The 21,198-nt window shown below is 39.6% G+C and overlaps 2 protein-coding genes across 3 annotated transcripts in view; one reads left to right on the top strand and one right to left on the bottom strand.

The window, feature by feature from the left end:
• Positions 1-4,387, top strand: part of SKP2 (S-phase kinase-associated protein 2, E3 ubiquitin protein ligase) — a 25,480-nt gene extending 21,093 nt beyond the window's left edge. Inside the window, exon 10 of the mRNA XM_017811221.1 lies at positions 4,310-4,387. Coding sequence (XP_017666710.1) covers positions 4,310-4,322 — 13 coding nt within the window. The 3' untranslated portion in view covers positions 4,323-4,387. The remainder of the gene's footprint in view (positions 1-4,309) is intronic.
• NADK2 (NAD kinase 2, mitochondrial) overlaps positions 1-12,374 on the bottom strand; it is a 17,915-nt gene extending 5,541 nt beyond the window's left edge. Inside the window, exons 1-10 of one of the 2 annotated variants that reach the window (XM_017811223.1) lie at positions 12,244-12,262; positions 11,785-11,873; positions 10,163-10,244; positions 9,015-9,098; positions 6,509-6,645; positions 5,517-5,595; positions 3,147-3,290; positions 1,133-1,188; positions 996-1,049; positions 374-497 (exon numbers count right to left, since the gene is read on the bottom strand). In XM_017811223.1, the coding sequence (XP_017666712.1) occupies positions 374-497; positions 996-1,049; positions 1,133-1,188; positions 3,147-3,290; positions 5,517-5,595; positions 6,509-6,645; positions 9,015-9,098; positions 10,163-10,233 (749 nt within the window). In that variant the 5' untranslated portion in view covers positions 10,234-10,244; positions 11,785-11,873; positions 12,244-12,262. Of the gene's footprint in view, positions 1-150; positions 498-995; positions 1,050-1,132; positions 1,189-3,146; positions 3,291-5,516; positions 5,596-6,508; positions 6,646-9,014; positions 9,099-10,162; positions 10,245-11,784; positions 11,874-12,243; positions 12,263-12,285 lie in introns of those variants that run through there. The other variant, XM_017811222.1, reaches the window with a different exon arrangement.
• Positions 12,375-21,198: the final 8,824 nt, after the last annotated feature.

Consider the following 21,198-nt stretch of genomic DNA (forward strand, 5'->3'; position numbering starts at 1 on the left):
CCACACAAAAGCACCCTTTGAGTCTCTCCTTTACACACACACGGTGTGTTCTGGCCTTCTCATTCTCTCAGTGGCCCTTTCCTGAATTCACTCCTGTTTGTCAGTGCCTGTGTCTCATAGTGAGGGAAATGGCACACACTCAAAACTGAGCACAGCAAAGTCCTTTTATTCTGTAAGACTGCGGATGGATCAAACATTAAATAGGCATAACACAACTAGGAAACATTTTCCTCCTGCTGTTATGAGAACAATGCTTAAGCCACTCAAAACACAAACTGGATGTTGAAACACTTCAAGGGAAAGTCCTGGATTACTCATACTTTTTGACATACACAGAATGAAATAACTGTTCAATGCTGCAGCCAACACTTACTTTGAAGAGAAGCCACGCTGACGGCTACTTGAAAAAACCCTGTTTACAATAGGTTCTCGAACACTGAAAAACATCTTTGGTTCCTCTGGACTGTAGAGCAGAGACTCATTGAAATCATTTGTTACTGTAAACAGAGAAATCAGCCATTAGGTTTTCCAGGGAAAATTAGTTACTCTCAGAAACACCCATTCCTCCAGGAAACAGTGGCTTCTCTACCAAAAGGGAATATTGAGTCTTGACAGATGTTTAATAGTCTTCACAGGCAGAAAAACCCCTACTTTTACAGAATATTCCTTTCAGTTCTGCTGCATGATGAACACTTAACAGCCCTCTTCAGGTAATTAAATGTTGTGTTTCAGTATGTGTATTAAATAAAGTGTTTCAAATCTTAGGAGAACTGAAATTCTCGTGAAGATCTCTATATATACAGAAACCTAAATAAGTGTTTTCATATCAAGTAAGAAATTTTTTGCCAAATGTGCCTAAATAATGTTTGCAAAAAAAAATACTCTTATTGAAGGAGCGCTAGAATACTGAAAGCAGTGCTCAGTATTAAGAGTACAAACAAAATGAACTGGTGAAAGTTAAGACACTTTAAAGAAATCTTGCCTTTTTCACTGACCTTTTTGCACTAAGTCCGTGTTCAATGGCATATCCAAACTTCCACGCTTTTTCGCTGTTGAATCAAGAGCAAGAGCCCCAATTAGGTAAGAGTATGTTTATATAAACTTGGCTAATAATGCCACAGTATTCACTCACCGATCTTAAGGATCTCTTCAACAGCTTGATGTGCAACCTTGTTAATATTATAGGACCTAGACAGAGAAGTAGAAGTCTTGTTTGCTGAGCAGTACAACTTGGGAGAAAAACAAAGCAAAAAACCCCTAAAAATTTTGCATACAGACAAAAAACTATGTTCAACATTTGGGAAAAACAAACAAACAATGAGATTAAGTGTGATATCAGTTTCTTCCAAAAAAAAAGTCTTAAATTAACTCTAGGTTTGGCATCTACCTGTGGCTTTGCAAATCTTAAAAACCCACTACCTGAAGTCTTCAGGAAAGAGCATGATACATGTAGTCTCTTTACCAGTAATCCTCCTACCTTAACCCAGTAACTGCTGATTTAAGTCTGCATTAAAAAAACTGAAGCATGACAGTTCTACAGATTCAGTGTGTTCTTATCCCATATATCCAACTCTTGCAAATTAATCCTGTCTGTTAGTTTTCATTTACGAACTGAACATTTCTTCACAAATATTATGCCTCTTTGTTTGTACCCTAAAGTGTGGGCTTGAATCTCATAGGAACTGGTGCATATAGAAAAGGGACACTCAGATCAGACACTTCTGCATTTGACACATTTGGATGAAAAAGTCAGCATAAAGCCTATCAGACTGCAGAGCTGCTGAGCGTGGCTGTCCAAGGCTCCTTCTCTTACACGTACTGCCTACCTGCAAGCCTGATCAGATGCTGGCAAGAAACTGAGATGCACAGTTCGAAATTTTTCTCTCTCTCAACTAGATGTCCTTCTACACAAGTTTCGGCAGCTAAAGACAGCACTTGGACATTTAAATGTCTCTCAGTCCAAGGGGGCCTGAAATTCCAGGAGAGCCCCCAAACCACAGGCTAAGGAAGATCACTCCACTGAGGCTTGGCCTCAGTTTAGAGAAGTCCAGCAACACAGCAATGGAGAGGAGCAATCCTGGAGTTTGGTCCCTGGTTCTGGGATTACTCAGTACAGAGTGTATAAGCAAATGAAATGCTTAAGAACAGCATTGAATTAAGACTGTACTTTCCCAAGGTACTGAACACTAGGAAAGTTTCCTTAGCAGTCTGCCAGTTTCATTCTTGGCAGGCTCCAGGACTAAGTTATGCTGACTGAATACAAAATTCTGAATTACAATGAAGAGTAAAACCCAGTAACCATGGTTACAGCATGAATATTCATTTTCGAATTTCACTAAAAGCTTCTGTTGTAGTTCATCTTAGCCTGCCACATAAATCCAGGGCCTATTGTACAACTTTAAACTATGAACACAAATAGATTTCAAGGCTTTCACTGTACATGTCTCTCACATCTCAAAACTAAGTTGATTAGACTTACACGCAGTACTGCAGCTTGTTTAAGCTGAAATTAAAATAATTTACCCCTTTGATTAGGCTAGCACAGTTCTGTGTAGATATTGTCATCTTTGTTTAAGGAGAGTACTTTGGCAAAGAGATTGTGCCCTGTCAATTAAATATGACAGAAACGAGGCTCGAAAGGAGAATGGACAGTAGATGTGCCAGAGACAACTTAACGCTGCTTCCAACTACATGTTTTCCCATTCTTCTTAGAGCTTAGATTTTTATAAGTTTACTAAGCTACATCATCTAAGCATTTCCATTTTAGTCAACAAGAGTAGTTCACAGATCATCCCAGTATGCTCTGCAAGTCAGAACAGAATCTCCTTCCCTCACCACTCCCAACCATTCATCTTTACATGTGGCATTCAACATTTTTCACCAAAATTACACCTACGGTAAACTTCTGTGTCAGTGCTGCAGCTCCTCACCCTTTCAGTGCTTCTCTCCATACCTACAAGTAATGTGAGCTCTACTGTACTGATATGCCGAGACAGATTTGAACCATGTTGACAGTGAGAATATTTGATATTCACTGACTTACCCCCAGCCCAACAGTCCCAGCACAGACAAAATGCGTAAGCAAAATAGGTCCATCTAGCTTATCTGAAATGATATTTTATATCAAAGCAGCAACATGTACTTACCATGCTTTTGATCCTGTTCCAGTACACACATTAAGCCCTGAACTCTTCTGTTTTTCCCAAGGACCATCATCAACTGATATTTCATAATAGGAGGCCCTATGAAGCGAGAATTTAAAACTGGGTTTGCAGGACTTAAAGTTCTCCCTGAATAAGACAGAACACACAGCCTTATCAGGCACATAACAGTTTAGAGGGGCTAGTTTCAAATCTGGATGACAATTTCACAGACTTTGCACAGTGTTTCCAATTTGACAGCTACTTCTGATTCACTGATTCACTTCTCATATTAATTTATGCATAAAACCACCTCATGGTTTTGGTTCATCTAGGAATCACTTTGTATACAGAAGCAGGATTTGTTGGACTTACAAATAAAACTGTAAATAATTACCTTCCTTGCATAATTGTTGCACTACTGAAAAACTGTGCTTAATGTGAGACCATTAGGTCTCATTAAATTATGTCAGGGAACACTAAGATGTAAGGCACTACAATATAAGTAATAGCATGGTTTGAAGCTGAATTCTTGATCACTTCAATAATTAAAAATCCATTCTTTCAGGAACAGCTTAAAACCATCAGTAGGCTTATATTTCTCTCTAGGGCAAATTCTTCCTAAAACAGAAATGTACTATGTCTTGGGGTACAATCACGTCCTGCATGTTACTGTTCATGCATCAGGGGATTGCTCGTATTGGGTCTAGAGGGGCCAGAGGGTTTCTCTCTGTAAGCTTCAGAACATTCAAGAGTTTATTTATGAACTAAAGTTGCTGATGTTCACAGTGCCTAATGCAAATGGTATGATACAGTCTTCAGATTAGTAGGACCCTCTTACAAAAACACCACATTTACTGTGTCGTGCATGACTGAGTTTCACCTTTCTTAGTAAATGGACCTTACTGAGCTATTTTAGGCGAAGAATATTTCAGTCTGGATCCATTAGGAATACAACTCTTGACTGTTTGATGTCAAACAGTTTATCCTCTTAGTAACTAAGGGTATTTTGTGTAATCACTCTTGAGAAGATGGGGAGATGAAAGAACTGGAAGTAAATTATCAACACGGGTGTACAGTTTGATTCAGTTTAAGATAATTTTTGCAAGGTGGGTATGAAAGGTTTTCTGTGGGTTTTTTTTTCTTCTATTTCCTTGTTTTCTTCACGGACATGCAGAATAAGACCTTAGAAGAAGCTTCCAGTCATTTTGTCCTAATAAACAGCAAACCTGTGTATTTGAACCTTACAGAAGACTCATCTCTGTGACATCATTTTTTAAGTCGTCAAGTGTAAGGTCCTATTAACACAGTATTTCTTTCTAGAGATTAGTTCCTACAGGCATTGTGTTCCCCAGTGGTTCTCGAAAACACTGGAACCAAAGACCACAATGTACTTGTGACACTCCAAGTGTTGGAAAACAGCTTTTTGTTCCTCTATCATTGTCTGTTAAAGAAACTTTTCAGAATCTTGAAAAAATTAGGTTTGATTTAGTAGAAAGCAAGATTTGTATCTCCTTGAGACTAATTCCTTCTGCCAGACAGAGGCTGCAGTCTGGATGAAAGATAAAGAATTCCTGGAACACTTATACTGTTTCCCGCAGCAATCAGTGTCCCAGGCACTTTACCAACACAAGAAGTTGTTACATTCTAAAGCAGTTTTTCTGTTGTTGTTGTTTGGGGTTTTTTTTAAGATAAACAATAAATGGAAAAGGGATATAAAATACAAGTAAAAGTTTGGCCAAATCTTGACCAAGGATAATGTTTTATCTATTTTATCACAACCCCCACTCATGTTACCCATATCCTTCTTGTTGTTTGGCTGCCAAAAATGCATTGATCTTCAGCACAGAAAGGACAGTGAAATTTATCCTGGATAGGGCAGCACCACAAACTGATACAAACTTGTTTCTTAACACAAGGAAATAAGTGTTTTCCCCCAGTAACAAAGCTTCTGCCAAAGGCAGGCTGATAGCTTTGCTTATAAGAATAGAAAGGCAGGAAAAAGAGTACTTGGTCATGCTAAAAGCTATTTCTGCTTAGTCATGCTAAAAGCTTACCAAAAGATATTTTACAAGAGATGTGGGAGAGGAGGCAGTTTAAGGATGGGTATTTAAATCTTCAATAAAAGGGAAAGAAAACAGCCAGGAAAAATTAAAGAATGTCCAGACAGGAGGTAGAAAACCAGAAATTAACATCACTGCATTTACATCTCTGAAAATACACTTTGTAATCTGCAATAATACAATCAGTGTTAAATATCTATAGACTAGAACTGAAATTTGACAGTAAAATCCCATCACTGATTGTCCAGTGCAATGTCATAAAAAGAAATTAAGTCAATTGTGCCTTGCTGTAACAACAAACAATTAAACATACCTGGATGAAAGAGATTCCCCAATGAAGACTTCATTGAGTGCTCTCACGGGTAAAAGATGTGGACCAGAAATGTCAGATCCTGCAGATATTGAATACAGCAGTTTGGATCACAGGTTTACAACCCAAATTTTTAGAAAAAAATTCACATCTCATTGGAGGACAGACTCTGCTGCCTGGGTTTGTATTGTAGACCTAATGCTCCATTGTCTTCAAGGACTCAATTTTTCATTGATTTAGGCTGTAGCCAGTCACTGTCCTTTACTGGATACAACAAATTTGAACCAAGGTCAGTGAGGCAATGACTTTTAGGTTCAGACATTGCTTTCCCTGAAAACTCATGGGCAACCAAACAGAATGAATTCTTCTCTTCTGTCAGTTACTCTTCCAGCCAAGAAGTTACAGTGACTTAACAGCTATTTCTGATAAAGTTCAAAGAATTAGACTTCATATCATAAGTTAATTAAGGGGGATTAACAAATTTTTGTGTTGACAAGGAGTTTTAAGTGAGCAAATGCAGTACTGGACACAGGTTAATCAGACAATTATGCATCTTCAAACCATCATGAAAAAAATAGTTGAAGGTGTTTGACAACCAAGGAATTACCCAGGAAAAGAATCTCACTTCTAACTTCTCATTTGCTTGCTGGTAGACTGAGACCAGCTTTTTCAATTGTGAAGTAATAAGAGTACATGTGTACAAACACACACACACTCAAGTGGCTATAGTAATTCTAAGAGACAGCATTTTAAAAAAGATCAGGTATTTTGACATTAGATAAATTAACTGTGGGTACTGAAAACTGGTTCTAATTGTACAGTCCAGAATATACAAAAAAACCACTCCCTTCTAAAAAACATTAATCTGGGTCTTCAGCTAATCAGAGCTGTCTCTCAAATGCAGCACCCAGATTTCAAATACTTGAACTCTTACAAATCTGTATTTTCAAGTTATCATAGCAAAGTGATTATATTCCTGTAAGATTTTAACCTACCTTGATCCTGGAATCTTTCATTTATGTGAGCCCTGCTGTGTTGCTCTTGGCTCAGCTGCTGTTCATGTAAATCTACAGGGGTTGGGTTAATACCAGTTCCTTCAAGATACAATCGGATTCTTTGCCGCCACTGCCACCTATGACAGGAGAAAGAAGTTGGTATCAATAGCTGAAATATTCATTACGGAATGAGAATTATTCAAAGTCACATTTCAAGTTTTATAGCTTCCACAACAACTCCTAAATTTAGTAAGTTAATCATACTAAACTGTAAACACTTTACACTTCCCGAGTTGCTACCTAATGTTTTTTGCATGTGTAAAGAGGACATTGGTCAAAAGTAGTCTAAAAAAACATATACATGACAAATCTTCTTTTTAGGCATGTGATTCTAACCTGTGATTGAATGACTGACACATGGATTTTGAGAATAAAATAGCTCTCAAGTATAGAGTAATATGTGCCATATTTTTAACGTATTTTGTTTGTAGATGTCCAGAAAAGCAGCTCTATCCGCCCCTTTATACATAAGGGCCACAAGCTATTTTAACAATCTCCCCTAGCCTAGGAATTTAGGATGCTTCAGAGGAATATAGTTGAAGCAAGAGTAGAGTATAAAAGTCATGATACAACATTCGGATCTTTTTATTTTTCCTTAGAGATATCAATTCCTTTTTCCACTTACAGTTTAGAGATTTCATAAAACAAAATAGTAATAGTTTTGATTAAGAAAGCAAATCAAGAAGAATTGTTATGAGCATATCTTTTCCCCATTCATACTTTTGATATCCAGAGGACAGTCACCAACTTTTCCTGAAATTACAACAAGGAAGACTTATGCTTTATATGACTACACGAGTAGTTTTTCCTCACTGTCATCTTTGTAAAGCCTCACTCAACACATCCTGTCTGCCCTTTAATTCCAAGCATGGTTTTAGGTAGTCAGGCAGATAGCTTGCAGTAAGTATCACTATACTGGCCTCCTTAAAATGCTCACACTAGAACACGTCACATCCCCTACAAAATTAGAAAATGGGACTGTATTCCTATTATACCCCTATTCTGAGAACCTATTACACCACTGACCATCAAGAAAAGAAACATGAGTGATCTGATATGGTTTGTCCTTTATAAATCAATAATGTTGGTTTTTTTATGGGACTACAAGGTCAGTGCTTACATGGATTGTTACACTGACTGACACCTCAAGGGTAAGAAGAAAAGACAATTGCCCTTTTCCAGTCTCTGGCATGTCACCATCCATATACAACTGTAAGCCACCAAAAGTCCTTCCAGACAAGCTGATTCAGTTACCCACATATTTCAGACTTTCCTTGGGGCCAAATAAATCTGAGAACTGTCAAATGAAACCCCTGCTTGGGTTCTTTCTTAGGAATAACAGTTCATATTATTTCAGAAAAAGAACTAGGGAGGTCCTTTCACGTTGGTGCGGCTTCAGCTCTATAATGGGCAAAAACAGGATCGTCGGCAATAAAAATATAACTTTGCTTCTAACAAAACATCAAAATTGCCTAGATTATCGGGGGGGTTATCTGCATGAGCACAAGTTTTACTTAAGCGACTTAGAATAACGGAGAGTAAAAAGCTTCTGTATTCTAAGTCTCAGAATATGCTATTTGAAAGTATCTTTTCATTTAGCAATACCTATTGAAACCTCTTCAGTTATTTGTCAGTCCTGGTGACTGCATTCACCTCATTTTAGACTTTTCAATGAAAAAAAAAATATAGTTACACTTCAAGCTACAAATTTAATATGATAGAAGTATAAACAAAACTCAACTGCTATATATTTTCAGGTGACTGATTTCTGTTTGATGGTTTGTCATCCTAAAAGTATTCCGGAAAGTTATTACCCCACAGAACAATGTCTCTCTTAAAATAATTATTAAAAAACTCTTCCCTAGTCTATCCTTTAAAATCCAGCTTGTTTCTTCCTAATTCCAGTGAGATTCTTCTATTTGAAGAATATCTAGTACTGAAAACATCAAGCTCTCTTCAGCATGAAGAAAAGCTTTGGCTTACACTCATCTGTTAACAAAATTTAGCCACTCTACCTAAGTCACCAAAACTCCAGATGCAACACACTGACCATTTCCTAAGTGCATATGTTTCATTAGCTTCTAATGGCCATCACTGTACTACATATGCTTTTCAGTCTTAAAATATGTAAACTAATGTACCCTTTACAGGCATGCAGTTCCTCATTTATGAATTTGCTAAGTCAGAAAAGAAAATCAATTACCGCAGGCCACAACGGAAGACTTTTTGCTGGAGCTGGCAGTCAATTTTATCCTTTGTATTCCAGTCTCACTCTTGACCACAAACTCATTTTCAACATGGTAAATAAACACGTACACCAAATTCACAATTTGAAGCATTAAGATTTTACTAAGCATCACCTACTCCTTAGGCATTGCACATCCTTCATTAAGTATTTTATTCCAATCCCACTATGCTTTTGAAAACCAAAGATAGTGAATCCTACCTGAACTCACCACGATAAAGCTTCTGTAGTGCTTCAGGAAATGAACGTGTGTATCTCACAGGCAAGCACAAGTGACCCTCAGATCTAGTAACAAAAAATGACACAGTATATCTGTTAAGATTTGGTACCTTTTAAAAATAAGGTTATTTCTCCTACATTTCCCCTAAAAACTGTCTGTTCATCTAGTAATCCTGCAGGAATATATAAATACATGTATAGTTCCTGTCATCACTCTGGGCAAGAAATTCAAGCTTAATAAACCTGGCAAGTGAGAAAGTAAATTTCCTCCCTTTACACAACTTAGTTGATACGAAACAGGTAAGCAACATGCCTAAGATCAAAAGAATCTCTCTGGTCAAAACCAGAAGACTAACCACTGCTCCCCTTTCATGAGTGATATTTGATAACTTGAAGGCACTTGTTATTTGAACCCTGCTATTCAGGCTTGATAGTGCAGAATAAATTGACTGTTAATATCAAAAGTAGAAATCTAAATCTGGACTTCCCAGCACACAGAGCCTTGGAGAATTCTGAGTTTTATTTGCCATTCATTTGAAGCTTATACCAACCAGTCATTACTAACACACTGCATCCACCTAACTGTAAGACTGATTTGGGCAGGTGGATGCAACTTGTGTGGAGTTTATAACAGGACAACTAAGTGCCAATAATTGGCTGAGGAGACTGTGTCCTCTGAGGTATGACATGGTTTACATGAAGAAACTACAGCAAACTTCTTCATCTGAGGCTCTACCAGATCCACCTGCTTCATAAAGAGACGAAGTTTCTGTTCAGGCACCACACTTAGCTGCTTTTATGAAGTCCCTCTTCCTGTCTGGGTTCTATACTGCCATCCCTGGACTTAAACTTCTGGTTAGTAATACAAGTAAACCAGCTGCAAGTGCTGTTACACTGGTGCATGAAAACAGTTCAGCTTAACACAGTCATGCTTATCCAATACTGCTTAGTGTCTTCTCAGATGAGACAGGGCAACTCATCGTGGAAACTTTTCTAAAAAAATAACATGTTAGCCTGAAATCTAGAGCCCACTAAAACAGACATTTACACTGCCAAATACTACAGGCATGCCTCAAATGCACACTGTGCCTGATATTAAATAAAGCACTTTTTCCCAAATATGTTTTTACCTTTCAGGATCAGTATTTACTCCAATGACTGGTTTAAATTTATCAAAAACCTTACTGGCTGCCAACAACATTGTACCATCACCTACAGAAAAAGCAAACCAAAAGTTAGTATCACTTCACATTCTAGTACCCAAACAAAACAGTCCCCATAGGTACTTCAGCATTACCACTCTGTGCTTTTGTATCAACAACCAATTACGTAAGCTGGACAAAAATAAAATGGGACTGCAAAACTACTGACATCTTTCAAAGCAGAGCAGTGACAACTGAGTTCAAGATGGCAAATGTGACTGGAAAAAGCACAAGTTATACAGCTATACAGCTATACATGCCCAGGCAACTGAATTTGACAGAAGCAAGCTTTAAAGGATTTATTGAAATTTCTCTCTGTTTATAAGCAGGTAAGAGAAATTCTTTAATGAAAGTAAATTTAGAAAGTATTGCTAAAGAAAGCCACAGGAGACAGGAAACAAAACCAAAATTTTACTGCAAATCAAATAAAAACCATTACTTTAGTTTCATTCCAGTTATCCTCCTAGAAGGCACAATTTAAAGACCTTATTTGGCCCCAAATAGGCACACTTGGAAAAGAAGTCTTAGGTAAGTAAAAATCTTGAAAGTAGAAATCCTTAAATGTACTGGTTTCTCCAGATATTAGTATTTTTTCCTGGCTGTTAAACAGCAAGGCAACTATAACCTCAATCAGTCTTTGCAGCTAGATATAAGCTCTGAAAACCTTAGATGAGGTATCACTTCCCAGCTGCTTGCCTCAACTATGACAAATTTTGCCCTAAACTGGCACTTTGGTCTCCAGCCTAGAGTAGTTCTTTGAAATCTACAAGAGTGTACTAGGATGCTTCACGAGTGTACAGATATCCCTTTCTCCCCACTCTGCATGGTGATCAGTAGCTAAGGGCAAAGTGGACTACTAAGAAGAGAGAAAGCCACAGTCAAGTCTAATTTCCACAGATGATTGAACATTATGTTAGAGCCCAGCGATACACTGCAGCAAATCCCCAAAGAACAACACTGAACGAACTGATGCAATCCAATATTAAAAATACACAATCAGGATAGTTGTTCTGTTCGTTCATCTAAAAACCACTAATCAGTGGCACGAGCTGCTCAGCATTTGCATATTTTTGCCTGTACCATCCAACCTGATATGCCAGTCACTGGAATTAAGTGTGAAATCAAGAAAGACAGTTTGAGCAAGGGGACCAAGTGGTAGTATGTTAGTCTACATCTCACATCCACCAAAAAAAGAGCTGGGTTTAGGGTTACATATAATCACCTGACAGCAAGGAATTTATCCTATTTATTTGAAAACTATAGTAAATTTCACAGTTTATACTGTTTTACACAGGACAATTAAACTTTTTCAAAGTGGCCATACACTGGGATTCACTTCCTGGTGCTACAGTTTTAGATACCAGAGGTAGACAAGACGGACGCAACCACTGCATTTGGTAATATTTTCTGACAATTAGCAATTGTCAGAATTAGCAATTTGCTTTCAAAATGTGCATACCTCAAGTTGTTTCACATGTTGCAAAGTATTTTTGAAAAACGTATCCACGAAAACATACTGAAACAAACGCTTCCCTTCAATAAAGTCATACCTCCTGCAGATATAACAGCATCTGCCCACCGAACTGTCTCTTCGTTATATTCTCGACGTTTAACAAGGCGAACTTCAATCCTCTCGTTCCTATAAAGTTCAAAAAAAGCCTGAATTCTGTCCTATATTGCTCATTGTCACATCCTTCTGAAAAACTGACACTAACTAAGGAGGAGGAGTAGTAACTAAGGAGTAATTACAGGCATATTTAGATTATAAACACTTGACACACAAATCCTTTACACCTTGCTCATTTGTTTTCAAGATGATAACAGAGCGTGTTAGTTAACTGAACTGAGCTAGTTCACATTATGATTTTTTCAGGAACAACTGCTCATCTGCACTCTTTTGAGTACTTCTATTTTATTAGAGCTTGTAGCACAAAGCTTCCCTTTGTTATTTTACACTATCTATGGGTATTTCACTGTGTCTGAAATGCTCAGCATCCATACAGTCTTACCTTAAACTGTCTACAACATGCTCAGCATCCATACAGTCTTACCTTAAACTGTCTACAACATGCTCCACGTTTTTTGTATGGATGCGATGCCGCTCCAGCAGACCAGCATAGTTAGATCCTTTCAAGGCAAGCTGTAAGACACAAATTGTTTTTGCAGAAGTTAATCACTACAGTAAGTGCACTTGAGTAATGCAAATAGCAGCTATAAAAAAAGCATGTATTTTATCTCAGCACAGACACGTGCTTTTATAAGCATTCCATTAATTACATATCTATATACACAGCAGTCAGCTTATATTGACTAGTTCATTAAATGAATCCCATGGCCACAGCAGCCAAGAATCACAGACTCTACACAAATATGCAAACAAGCATACTACACTGACTTCCATGCAACTTCAGACACTTTGCTCTACATAAATGCATAGTTATACTAGGTATAGTTCTATCATGTCCTAAAAGCACCCAGACAGTTAGGTTATTACCATAAAAATTAGAATCATTGTGCTGTAGAGAAAGCAGACAATAGAAAAAGCAATAGGAATGATAATTAAGAAAAGGGGAGTCTGAAACACCTAGAGCATTACCCTTTAAATTGTATTTGAGCTAAGATGGAAGACTGCCAAGTGCTCACAAAGGTGACATTTTCTCTGCATGAAAAAAACCTTAAGGACAATCTACCTACTGCCTTTGGTACTGTTCCCTGGATTACATGCCAGGTTTTTCAAACAAGTTGATATCAATAACAAGACAGACAGTGCAGGTGCATTCTAGCCTCATCCTTCTTGGAAGCTGGAGAATTGGAATACTTAATGTTGACACACTTTTTAGACCATAGAAACACTTTGCAGTTTATACAGACAGATTCTTACAAGCAGGCAGGTGAGACTGCTAACTGAAGATTAGTTTTGCAACAGGTTTCTGTGCCAGTAATTCAGTCACCATCTGTTTGCATTCGTTTTTCACCTTATTTAGAGTGCTCATTTGGGGCTGGTACTGCCAAATTTGCCTTTGAATGGAGATTAAGCAAGTGAAAGAGAGAGAATGAAAACGATGTTAAGAAAAAGGTGTTTATAAATACATTCATAATGAAAGTGATCCTACTTTGAGCAGCAGGCTCCTGAGGCTCCTTCTAGCCTGAATTAATCTCCAATTATACTGTCACTGCTTCCTTTTCCCTGACTAGTTAAAACCAATTTATCAGCACAGAAACAGAACTTCTTCTAGAGTTTGTGTAAAGAAATTTATCTGCGCCAGAAGCTCTGAACAGGCACTTCCAGCAATTTATTCAAGTGCCTTTACTCAAAGTTTTATAACATTCCAAGAGAAAGTAATGCCAGACAGCCTCGCCTAATCCCATTTTCACAGACTCACACTCTACAGAACTCCCCAGTGAAGGGGACAGGACCAGCAGGATATGACAACCAAAGTCAACTGCAATCCAATACCCAAAAATGCAATCTTTATTCATCTGACACCCGCTGTTGTCAAGAAATCCAACCACGAGCTAAGCACAAAGACAGACTCAGCACTGAAGAAATTACAGAAAATAATGGAACTAGCTGCTCCGGAACTGCATTGCTGTCCCCCTCAGTGTGTTTACAACAGGAACAGAATCTTCAAGCGGTCTTACAGCTGGGATCAGGAAACCACTTCCAACAGAGACTCCCAGGCTGCCTGGATGCCATCAACATGATCACACACAGACATAATCATAATGTGGATGATCAGAAAATAGCCAGCCAAATATTTCAAGTCATCTTCATAAAGCTTGATGGTACTGGCTTAGCGGGGTACAGGGTGTTATGTCCCATTAATTGCGTCACACACTTAAACCCTTTGTTTCTACTCCTGAGCTATAATGTTTGTGCACTCCATACACCTCTTGCTCCTCCAGGGTCCATCGGACTTGAATGGTGCCACTGTGGGCTCCGGGGACGGAAAGAGCACACGAGTACACGAGTTACAGTAGTTACAGCACTGCTCATTGCTGGGTCTGCTGCCAGACTCTCATGATCCACTGGGAGGGGAAAGGAGAAAGTGGAAAGGAGAAGATAAGGTATTTGCCTCCCACAGACATCTGCTGCTGAGCAGCATAGGTCTAATTTGTTAGAACTTTCAATTGCATGTTTGAAGCACAAACTGATCTTGCTTTACCACCAAAGGAAGAAGAAATCCACAAGCAAATAATCTCTAGAAAACATCGTGTTACTAAAATCAGGGTCCCCATTCATGCTTCCTTTAGAAATATCTGCTGCAAATGAAACACAAGCACCTGACAAGCAGACTGCTGCAGCAGCACACATTTTCCAGGCTTTTGTTAGTTCCACACAACACAGAAACCACAAACTGCATCTTGCAATTTTATGTACATCATTTATTTGGCTTATTTGTCAGTATGCTATCTTTCAACTTGGTGGAAAAGAGCTTTTATTTCAGAATGACAGTGTAATAAATCTCTGTGTGATCACTGTGGTATTTTTGAGCCACCAACATCAGTGGTGAGCCTACAGTTAACATTTCATTGCAACACTAGCAAGGAAAGGTACAGGTAGTGCCAGTGCTATGGAAGAGAGTCTGTTCTGTAACTTACATTTACCAGAGCTGTGTTAAATTATTTCATCAACAGCTTCAGAAAGCAGAAGAGGCTGCTCAGCAAATAAGCTACCAGTATCTTGACAACTGGATGAACAATTTCAGCAGCACTGCAGAACAGGTACAGAATATGTAGGTCTCCTCTTTGAATTTAGCTCTAGAACAAATAAGCAAGTATCACTAAGCAACAAGATAAATGAAACATTAGGGCCCGGAGTTTAAATGGCTAAACTACATCTATGGAGCTAACAAACTGACCTAATTTGCAAAAAGCTACAGAGATTACAACAGTCCATTCATCTCCAGATTCATCCCTCTAGTTCACAGATAACTAACTCACAAGTTCATTCATCTAAGAACTCACAAAGGGACAGCCTGTCTGAGCCTAACCACAGTCAAGTATATCAAATAGGAGTGCTAATCATCACCTGCTTCTCACTTAACTACTCCCAAGAACCAGAGAAGTGCCTACAGTTCTTGTGGTCAGAGGCCACAGAATCAGAGTGGTTGAACTGGAAGGGACCTCTGGAGGTCAACTGGTCCAACCCGAGCTTAAGCAGGGCCACCAGGAGCTGCCTTTCCAGAACCATGTCCAGATGGCTTTAGAAGATCTTCTTCACAGATGGAGCCTCTATCACATCACTGGGCAAACTATGCCAGTGCTCAGTCATCCTCACAGTGAAAAAGCATCTCCCAGTGTTCAGACAGACATACTTGTATTTCAGCCTGTGCTCACTGCCTCTGCTCCTGCCTCATATCCACAACCTGAATAACACACTAAAACTGTGACAAATGCTGCTTCTCAAAAGAGCTTCCCACTGAGGATAAAGAGTAAGATAAACTGAGACCACCATATGCTTTTTACTTTGAAAGAGCTGAAGGCAAAGATCAGGCAGTCCAGTTACTGTGTGCGTGATCATCTCCCCCCGAAGAGCCTGGCAGGAACTTGGGATGTACAGAAAACCCAAGACTGCAGGACAGCCTGGCTCCTGAGCCCCCTGATCAGACAGACCCCCAAACCCATGACAGGCTTGGGTCTTACCAACTGACTCCTCAAAAAGGCACAAAAGGTGTTAGCTTCTGCATGAAGATAACTTGCAAATTCTTCTTCCTTTGGAGGAAGCTTTGATTTACAATTAGGCCTATTAATGTGACCTCAATACCCTGCAAGACTGCAAAATAAAATGCATTATAAACATGCATAATAATATGAGAGCTGTTATAGCGAAACGTGCATGAAAAACAGAGACAAACTGGACACAAATACATTCACGCATAACTTCAGTAGTTGTCTTAAACCTCACAGCAGAAATGCAATGCAAAGCAGGCTTCCAGTAGAGCTTGCACTGGAAAACACACTCAGGGGAACAGAACATGTTCTATGATGGAGATACTTTTCCTTGGAAGACTGAAAGAGAAGGGATCTAGACTGAATGTCTAAATATACCTCTTCTTGTACATTCTGGCCTGATCCTTCTTTAAGGAAAGGATAATTTTTCACAGGGTTCCTTAAACAGTCACTTAGGCAAAGGACATTTGCTTGACTGTCTTCCTTCTGGAATCTTAGCTCTTACCTCTGGCAAGTCTCACCTTACTCAGTTTAAACTGTGGGTCTGTTGTCCTTGAGTAATGCTGGTCCTCCAGGAAAATGCTGCAACACAAGGACATGGCTTCTAGACACAAATACAGAAGCAACACGAAGCCAAGCAACTTGTGAATACTCATGTTGTCTACATATGCGGATTATGACCTTTGATTTAGAGAACAGGGAAAGAAGAGCCATAGGTGAGTCTTACTGACATTCCTAACCTAAGCATTAGGATAAAAGTGTATGTTCTCTCAATACAGTAACGTGAATATTGTCCAGAGTGAAACAGTCAATTGAGCGCTTTCTACATCTCACCCCAGTACACTGAGATCAGAGAATCATAGAATTATTTGGGTTGGAAGGGACATTTTTTGGTCATCTAGTTACAACTACCCTGCCCCAGGCAGTCCTGCCCCAGATAGTGACACCTTCTACCAGACCAGGTTGCTCAAAGCCCTACCCAAACTGGACTAACCTTCACGTAGCCTTAAACTGCCACTGCATCAGGGTGGAGTTAATGCCTGTGTACCAGTCACTTCTTTTATGACTGTTGTTCAGTCAAGAGTTAAACTAAATGTCTGACAACAAAGAAGAAAAAAAAAAAAGGAGGAAAAAAAAGAGAGAGAAAAAAAGCACAGATCTAGAAACAATTGCTCTCTTTCAAATTTCTACAATGAACTTGCCCACACATGCACTCAAGCAGGAAAACAAGAACAGATCACTGCTTTCTAATCTACCTACCTTTCTGTTCTACAGAAAGAAGCACCAAACAATCCAAATGAATTTAAAGAGCAACAGCTAAACAAAGAAATTTGAGTTTTAACCTAGAGAAAAAAATGCTATTAACATTATAGGTATAATAATCTAACTGTTTCTAAGCAAAGTACAAGACTTTTAAAAGTTCAGTATTTTCAGAAATTGTCTCTCAAGATTTAACCATACATCCTAAGTATAGACCTTAGTGCCCTCAGTTTTGTTCTCAGTTTTAAAAGAAACAATCTTTTGATAGGCATACAGAAAAAAAAAATTTCTAAATACATTACATTTTGAACTACAAATACCTTTGAATATAGCACATGCTTCAAACCCTACACTTCTTTTAGCTTTCCTGACAAAACTTGACTCTGACTCAAAACTTCTTAAATACCAAAAACCAGCAATGTATAGCTGCATGCCAGTAATGTTCCCACGTTCTAGTGTTAACTACTAGTTAGTGTAAATCTCCATCTGTCATGCCAAAAACAAACGCAGTTTTCCTCAGAGGTCAGGTACACACTGAACTTCTGGATTTCTTATCAGCTCCAATCACATATTAAGCTTTCCTATTTCATAATGTAAGAATAATCCGCATACAAATACTTGTGATTAAATCACGAGTCAGCTTCTGAATCTTAGATAATAAAATGCCAAAGATAAAATAGATAAATATAAACTGAGCAGTTAGCCATGGCAGAACTTGCCCAGTAGAAATCTGCACCTTGGAGACACATTTAAGTGCCCCACAAAAAAGCCTCTGCTAGAGGACAGCCATAGCAAGATGGAATCACAACTCTGAAACTTTAATGTTTTTTCCAGCATTAACTGGGACTGATGGAGGAGCTGAACTTGGTGGCTGTAGACAACAGATAGCAGGTTTGGATATGACACCCACTTTCACAGTAAATACAGGACAGTACACCGATCCTCAGTTTCTTCTAATTACAGCAGAAGACAAGTATCAGTTGTGAGCTTCAATTGCTGTATTCACACTAATGACAATACGTTTGCTGACACCACCAAGCTGTGCAGTGTGGTCAACACTGGAGGGCAGAGATGTCATCCAGAGGGACCTGGACAGGCTCGAGAGGGGCAGCCTGTGCAAATCTCATGAAGTTCAACAAGATCAAGTGCAAGGCGCTGCACCCAGGTTGGGGCAAGCCCCAGTCTTAATACCAGCTAGGGGATGAATGGATTGAGAGTAGCTGTGTGGAGAAGGACTTGAAGGTGTTGGTGGATAACAGCTGGACATGGCTAAGCAATGTGTGCTCACAGCCCAGAAAGACAACCACAGCCCAGACTGCATCCAAAGCAGGGTGGCCAGCAGGGCAAGGGAGGGGATTCTGCCTCTCTGCTCCACCCTCAGGATAACCCATCTGGAGCACTGCATTCACCTCTGGGGCTCCCAGCACAGGAAGGACACAGACTGCCAGAGCTAGTCAAGAAAAGGGCCACAACACCGATCAGAAGGCTGGAACACCTCTCCTAGGAAGATGGGCTGGGAGATCTTTAACCATCCCTTCCAAACCAAATCATTCTATGATTCTGTGAGACTGCTTTCACAGAAGTTGTTTGACTCTTCCCCATTCCCAAACTTCTTAAGAGAAGAAGTGTGGTCTCCTAATTGCTTTTGCTCTAGAAATACTAAATGCATCATTTGATCTCACATGGTTTTGCAATAGAAAAAAACAAGATAGTAGGGTCACCACATTTAAAAAAAAAAAAGTTAGATAAATTTAAATATTTATTGAAAAATTCCAGGCTCAATGAATAATACTGTTTGATAAGTCTCTGGCTCCATGTGGTGGTTGACCCTGACTGGATGCCAAGCGCCCACCAGTGCTGCTCTATCAGTCTCCTCCACAAGTGGACAGAGGAGAGAAAATATAACAAACAAAAGGCTCATGAGTTGAGATAAAGACAGGGAGAGGTCACTCATCGATTACCATCAGCAGCTAAACAGACTTGATTTGAGGAAATTTATTAAAAATTAAATTCAGAGCAGGATAATGAGAAGTAAAACAAATCTTAAAAACACCTTCCCCCCCACACCTCTTTTCTTCCCAGGCTCTGCCTCCTCCCCCCAGAGGCACAGGGAGGCAGGGAATGGGGGTTATGGTCAATTCATCACAGGTTGTTTCTGCCACTGCTCAGGGAGAGGAGTCCTTCCCTTCTCCCATGGCAGACAATTCTCCACAAACTTCTCCAACGGGTTTTCCCACAGGCTATACTTCTTCACAAACAGCTCCAGCTTGGGTCCCTTCCACAGGGTGCAGTCCTTCAGGAACAGGCTGCTCCAGCACAGGTCTCCCACAGGGTCAAAAGTCCTGCCAGTAAACACACTCCAGCATGGGCTCTCTCTCCGTGGGCCACAGGTCCTGCCAGGAGCCTGCCCCAGCACAGGCTTCCCATGGGTTCACAGCCTCCTTTGGGCATCCACCTGCTCCAGTGTGGATCTCCCCTACAGGCTGCAAGTGGATCTCTGCATCCCCATGAACCACAATGGACTGTGGGGGCATAGCTGCCTTCCCACAGTCTGCACCACAGGGTTCAGTGGAACTTCAGCTCTGACACCTGAAGCAACTCCTCCCCCTCCTCCTTCACTGACCTTGGTACCTGAAGAGCTGTTCTTCTCACACATACTCACTCCTTTCTTCTCTGCAAGCAATTACATCCACACAGTAAATTTTTTTTTTCCTTCTTAAATATGTTATCACAGAGGTGTTACTACCACCTCCAATTGGCTCGGCCTTGGCCAGCAGCCAGACTGTCTTGGATCCATCTGGCACTGGCTCTGTCAGATATGGGGGAAGCTTCTGGCAGTTTCTCACAGAAGCCACCTCCTGTATTCCCCCTGCTACCAAACTCTGGCCACGCAAATCCAATACAATCAACCTGTTGCTAACAATAGGGAGGGTTTCAGCAGGATCATGTTTGTGGTACTAGTGGATTGACCCATTTTGAGGCACCCAGCTCTTTCAAGGACCTGCAGTTCAGCTCATTCAGACTAGCACAAGGACTCTGAAGTGAACCTGAGAACCAGTGGCAGTAAGGAGCTGCAGGTCCTGGGTGAACTTAAAATGCACTGGCTTCTGCTAATGTAACAGCTAAGAATCCAATCCACAAAGTCAATGCACTGTTTACAGCATGGCTTTAATAGTGAGTATCTGCCTTAGCTGAAGTAGCAGAGAAACCACGTAGACTCCTAAAACAAACTCCTACTCAGAATCAGCAGTAGCCAGGCTCGAGTTTAAGTTCTCTATAAAGCTTTAAATATGAATTAAGTTTTCCATTAAAAACTACTGCTGAGTTGCAAGCCATAGGCATTAAGCCCAGTTTCCCCCACTTCCCAGTCTGGGTTATTATTTATTATACAGGCTGTTTGCTTTATAAAAGTGTGCTAGGTTAACTGATGCGGTACTTGCCACACCAGAAAGATAAGAAGGCTGGTGTTACCTGACCAGCACTACTGACTGATGCACTGACTAGCTGTCAGTTGCTCAGAATTGTTCCTAATATTGTTCCTGTACACCTGTTAGGTTTCTACTGTTTTGCTACAATGCCCCTCATACTGTAGAAGTTCAGTAGGCTGCTTTAGGTAGGAATTTTTTTTCCCTTATACTTTCCTTACTTTTTCTTCAATCACTTAGACTACTTACTTTTATTAACATCGTCACAACAGCTTTTCAAATGGTGCCTTTGTATCTGCTACAGACTGATAATTATGAAGTGTTTTGCATATTGTAGCATTTTATATGCCTTTACTTCTGTAGTAGCTGACTTCACTAGCAACATTATGTTCCTGAAGCTTTATAGAAATGCTGCTTTAGGGCAAGAGTTTGATCCATACATAAACAAAAGTAAAAATGCCATAAACTATTTTCTAATTCTTCATCATCCACCACATTAAAGCATTATTGTCATTTTAACCACATCTGAGGAATACACAGAGTTTTTTGCAATTCAAAGGCTAATGCAGAGCAAATTGTTGTGTTAACTATAAACAGAACAGTAAC

This window comes from Lepidothrix coronata, unplaced genomic scaffold (genome assembly GCF_001604755.1).
Source record: "Lepidothrix coronata isolate B3197 unplaced genomic scaffold, Lepidothrix_coronata-1.0 Scaffold31, whole genome shotgun sequence".
In the NCBI taxonomy this organism is placed as follows: domain Eukaryota; kingdom Metazoa; phylum Chordata; class Aves; order Passeriformes; family Pipridae; genus Lepidothrix; species Lepidothrix coronata.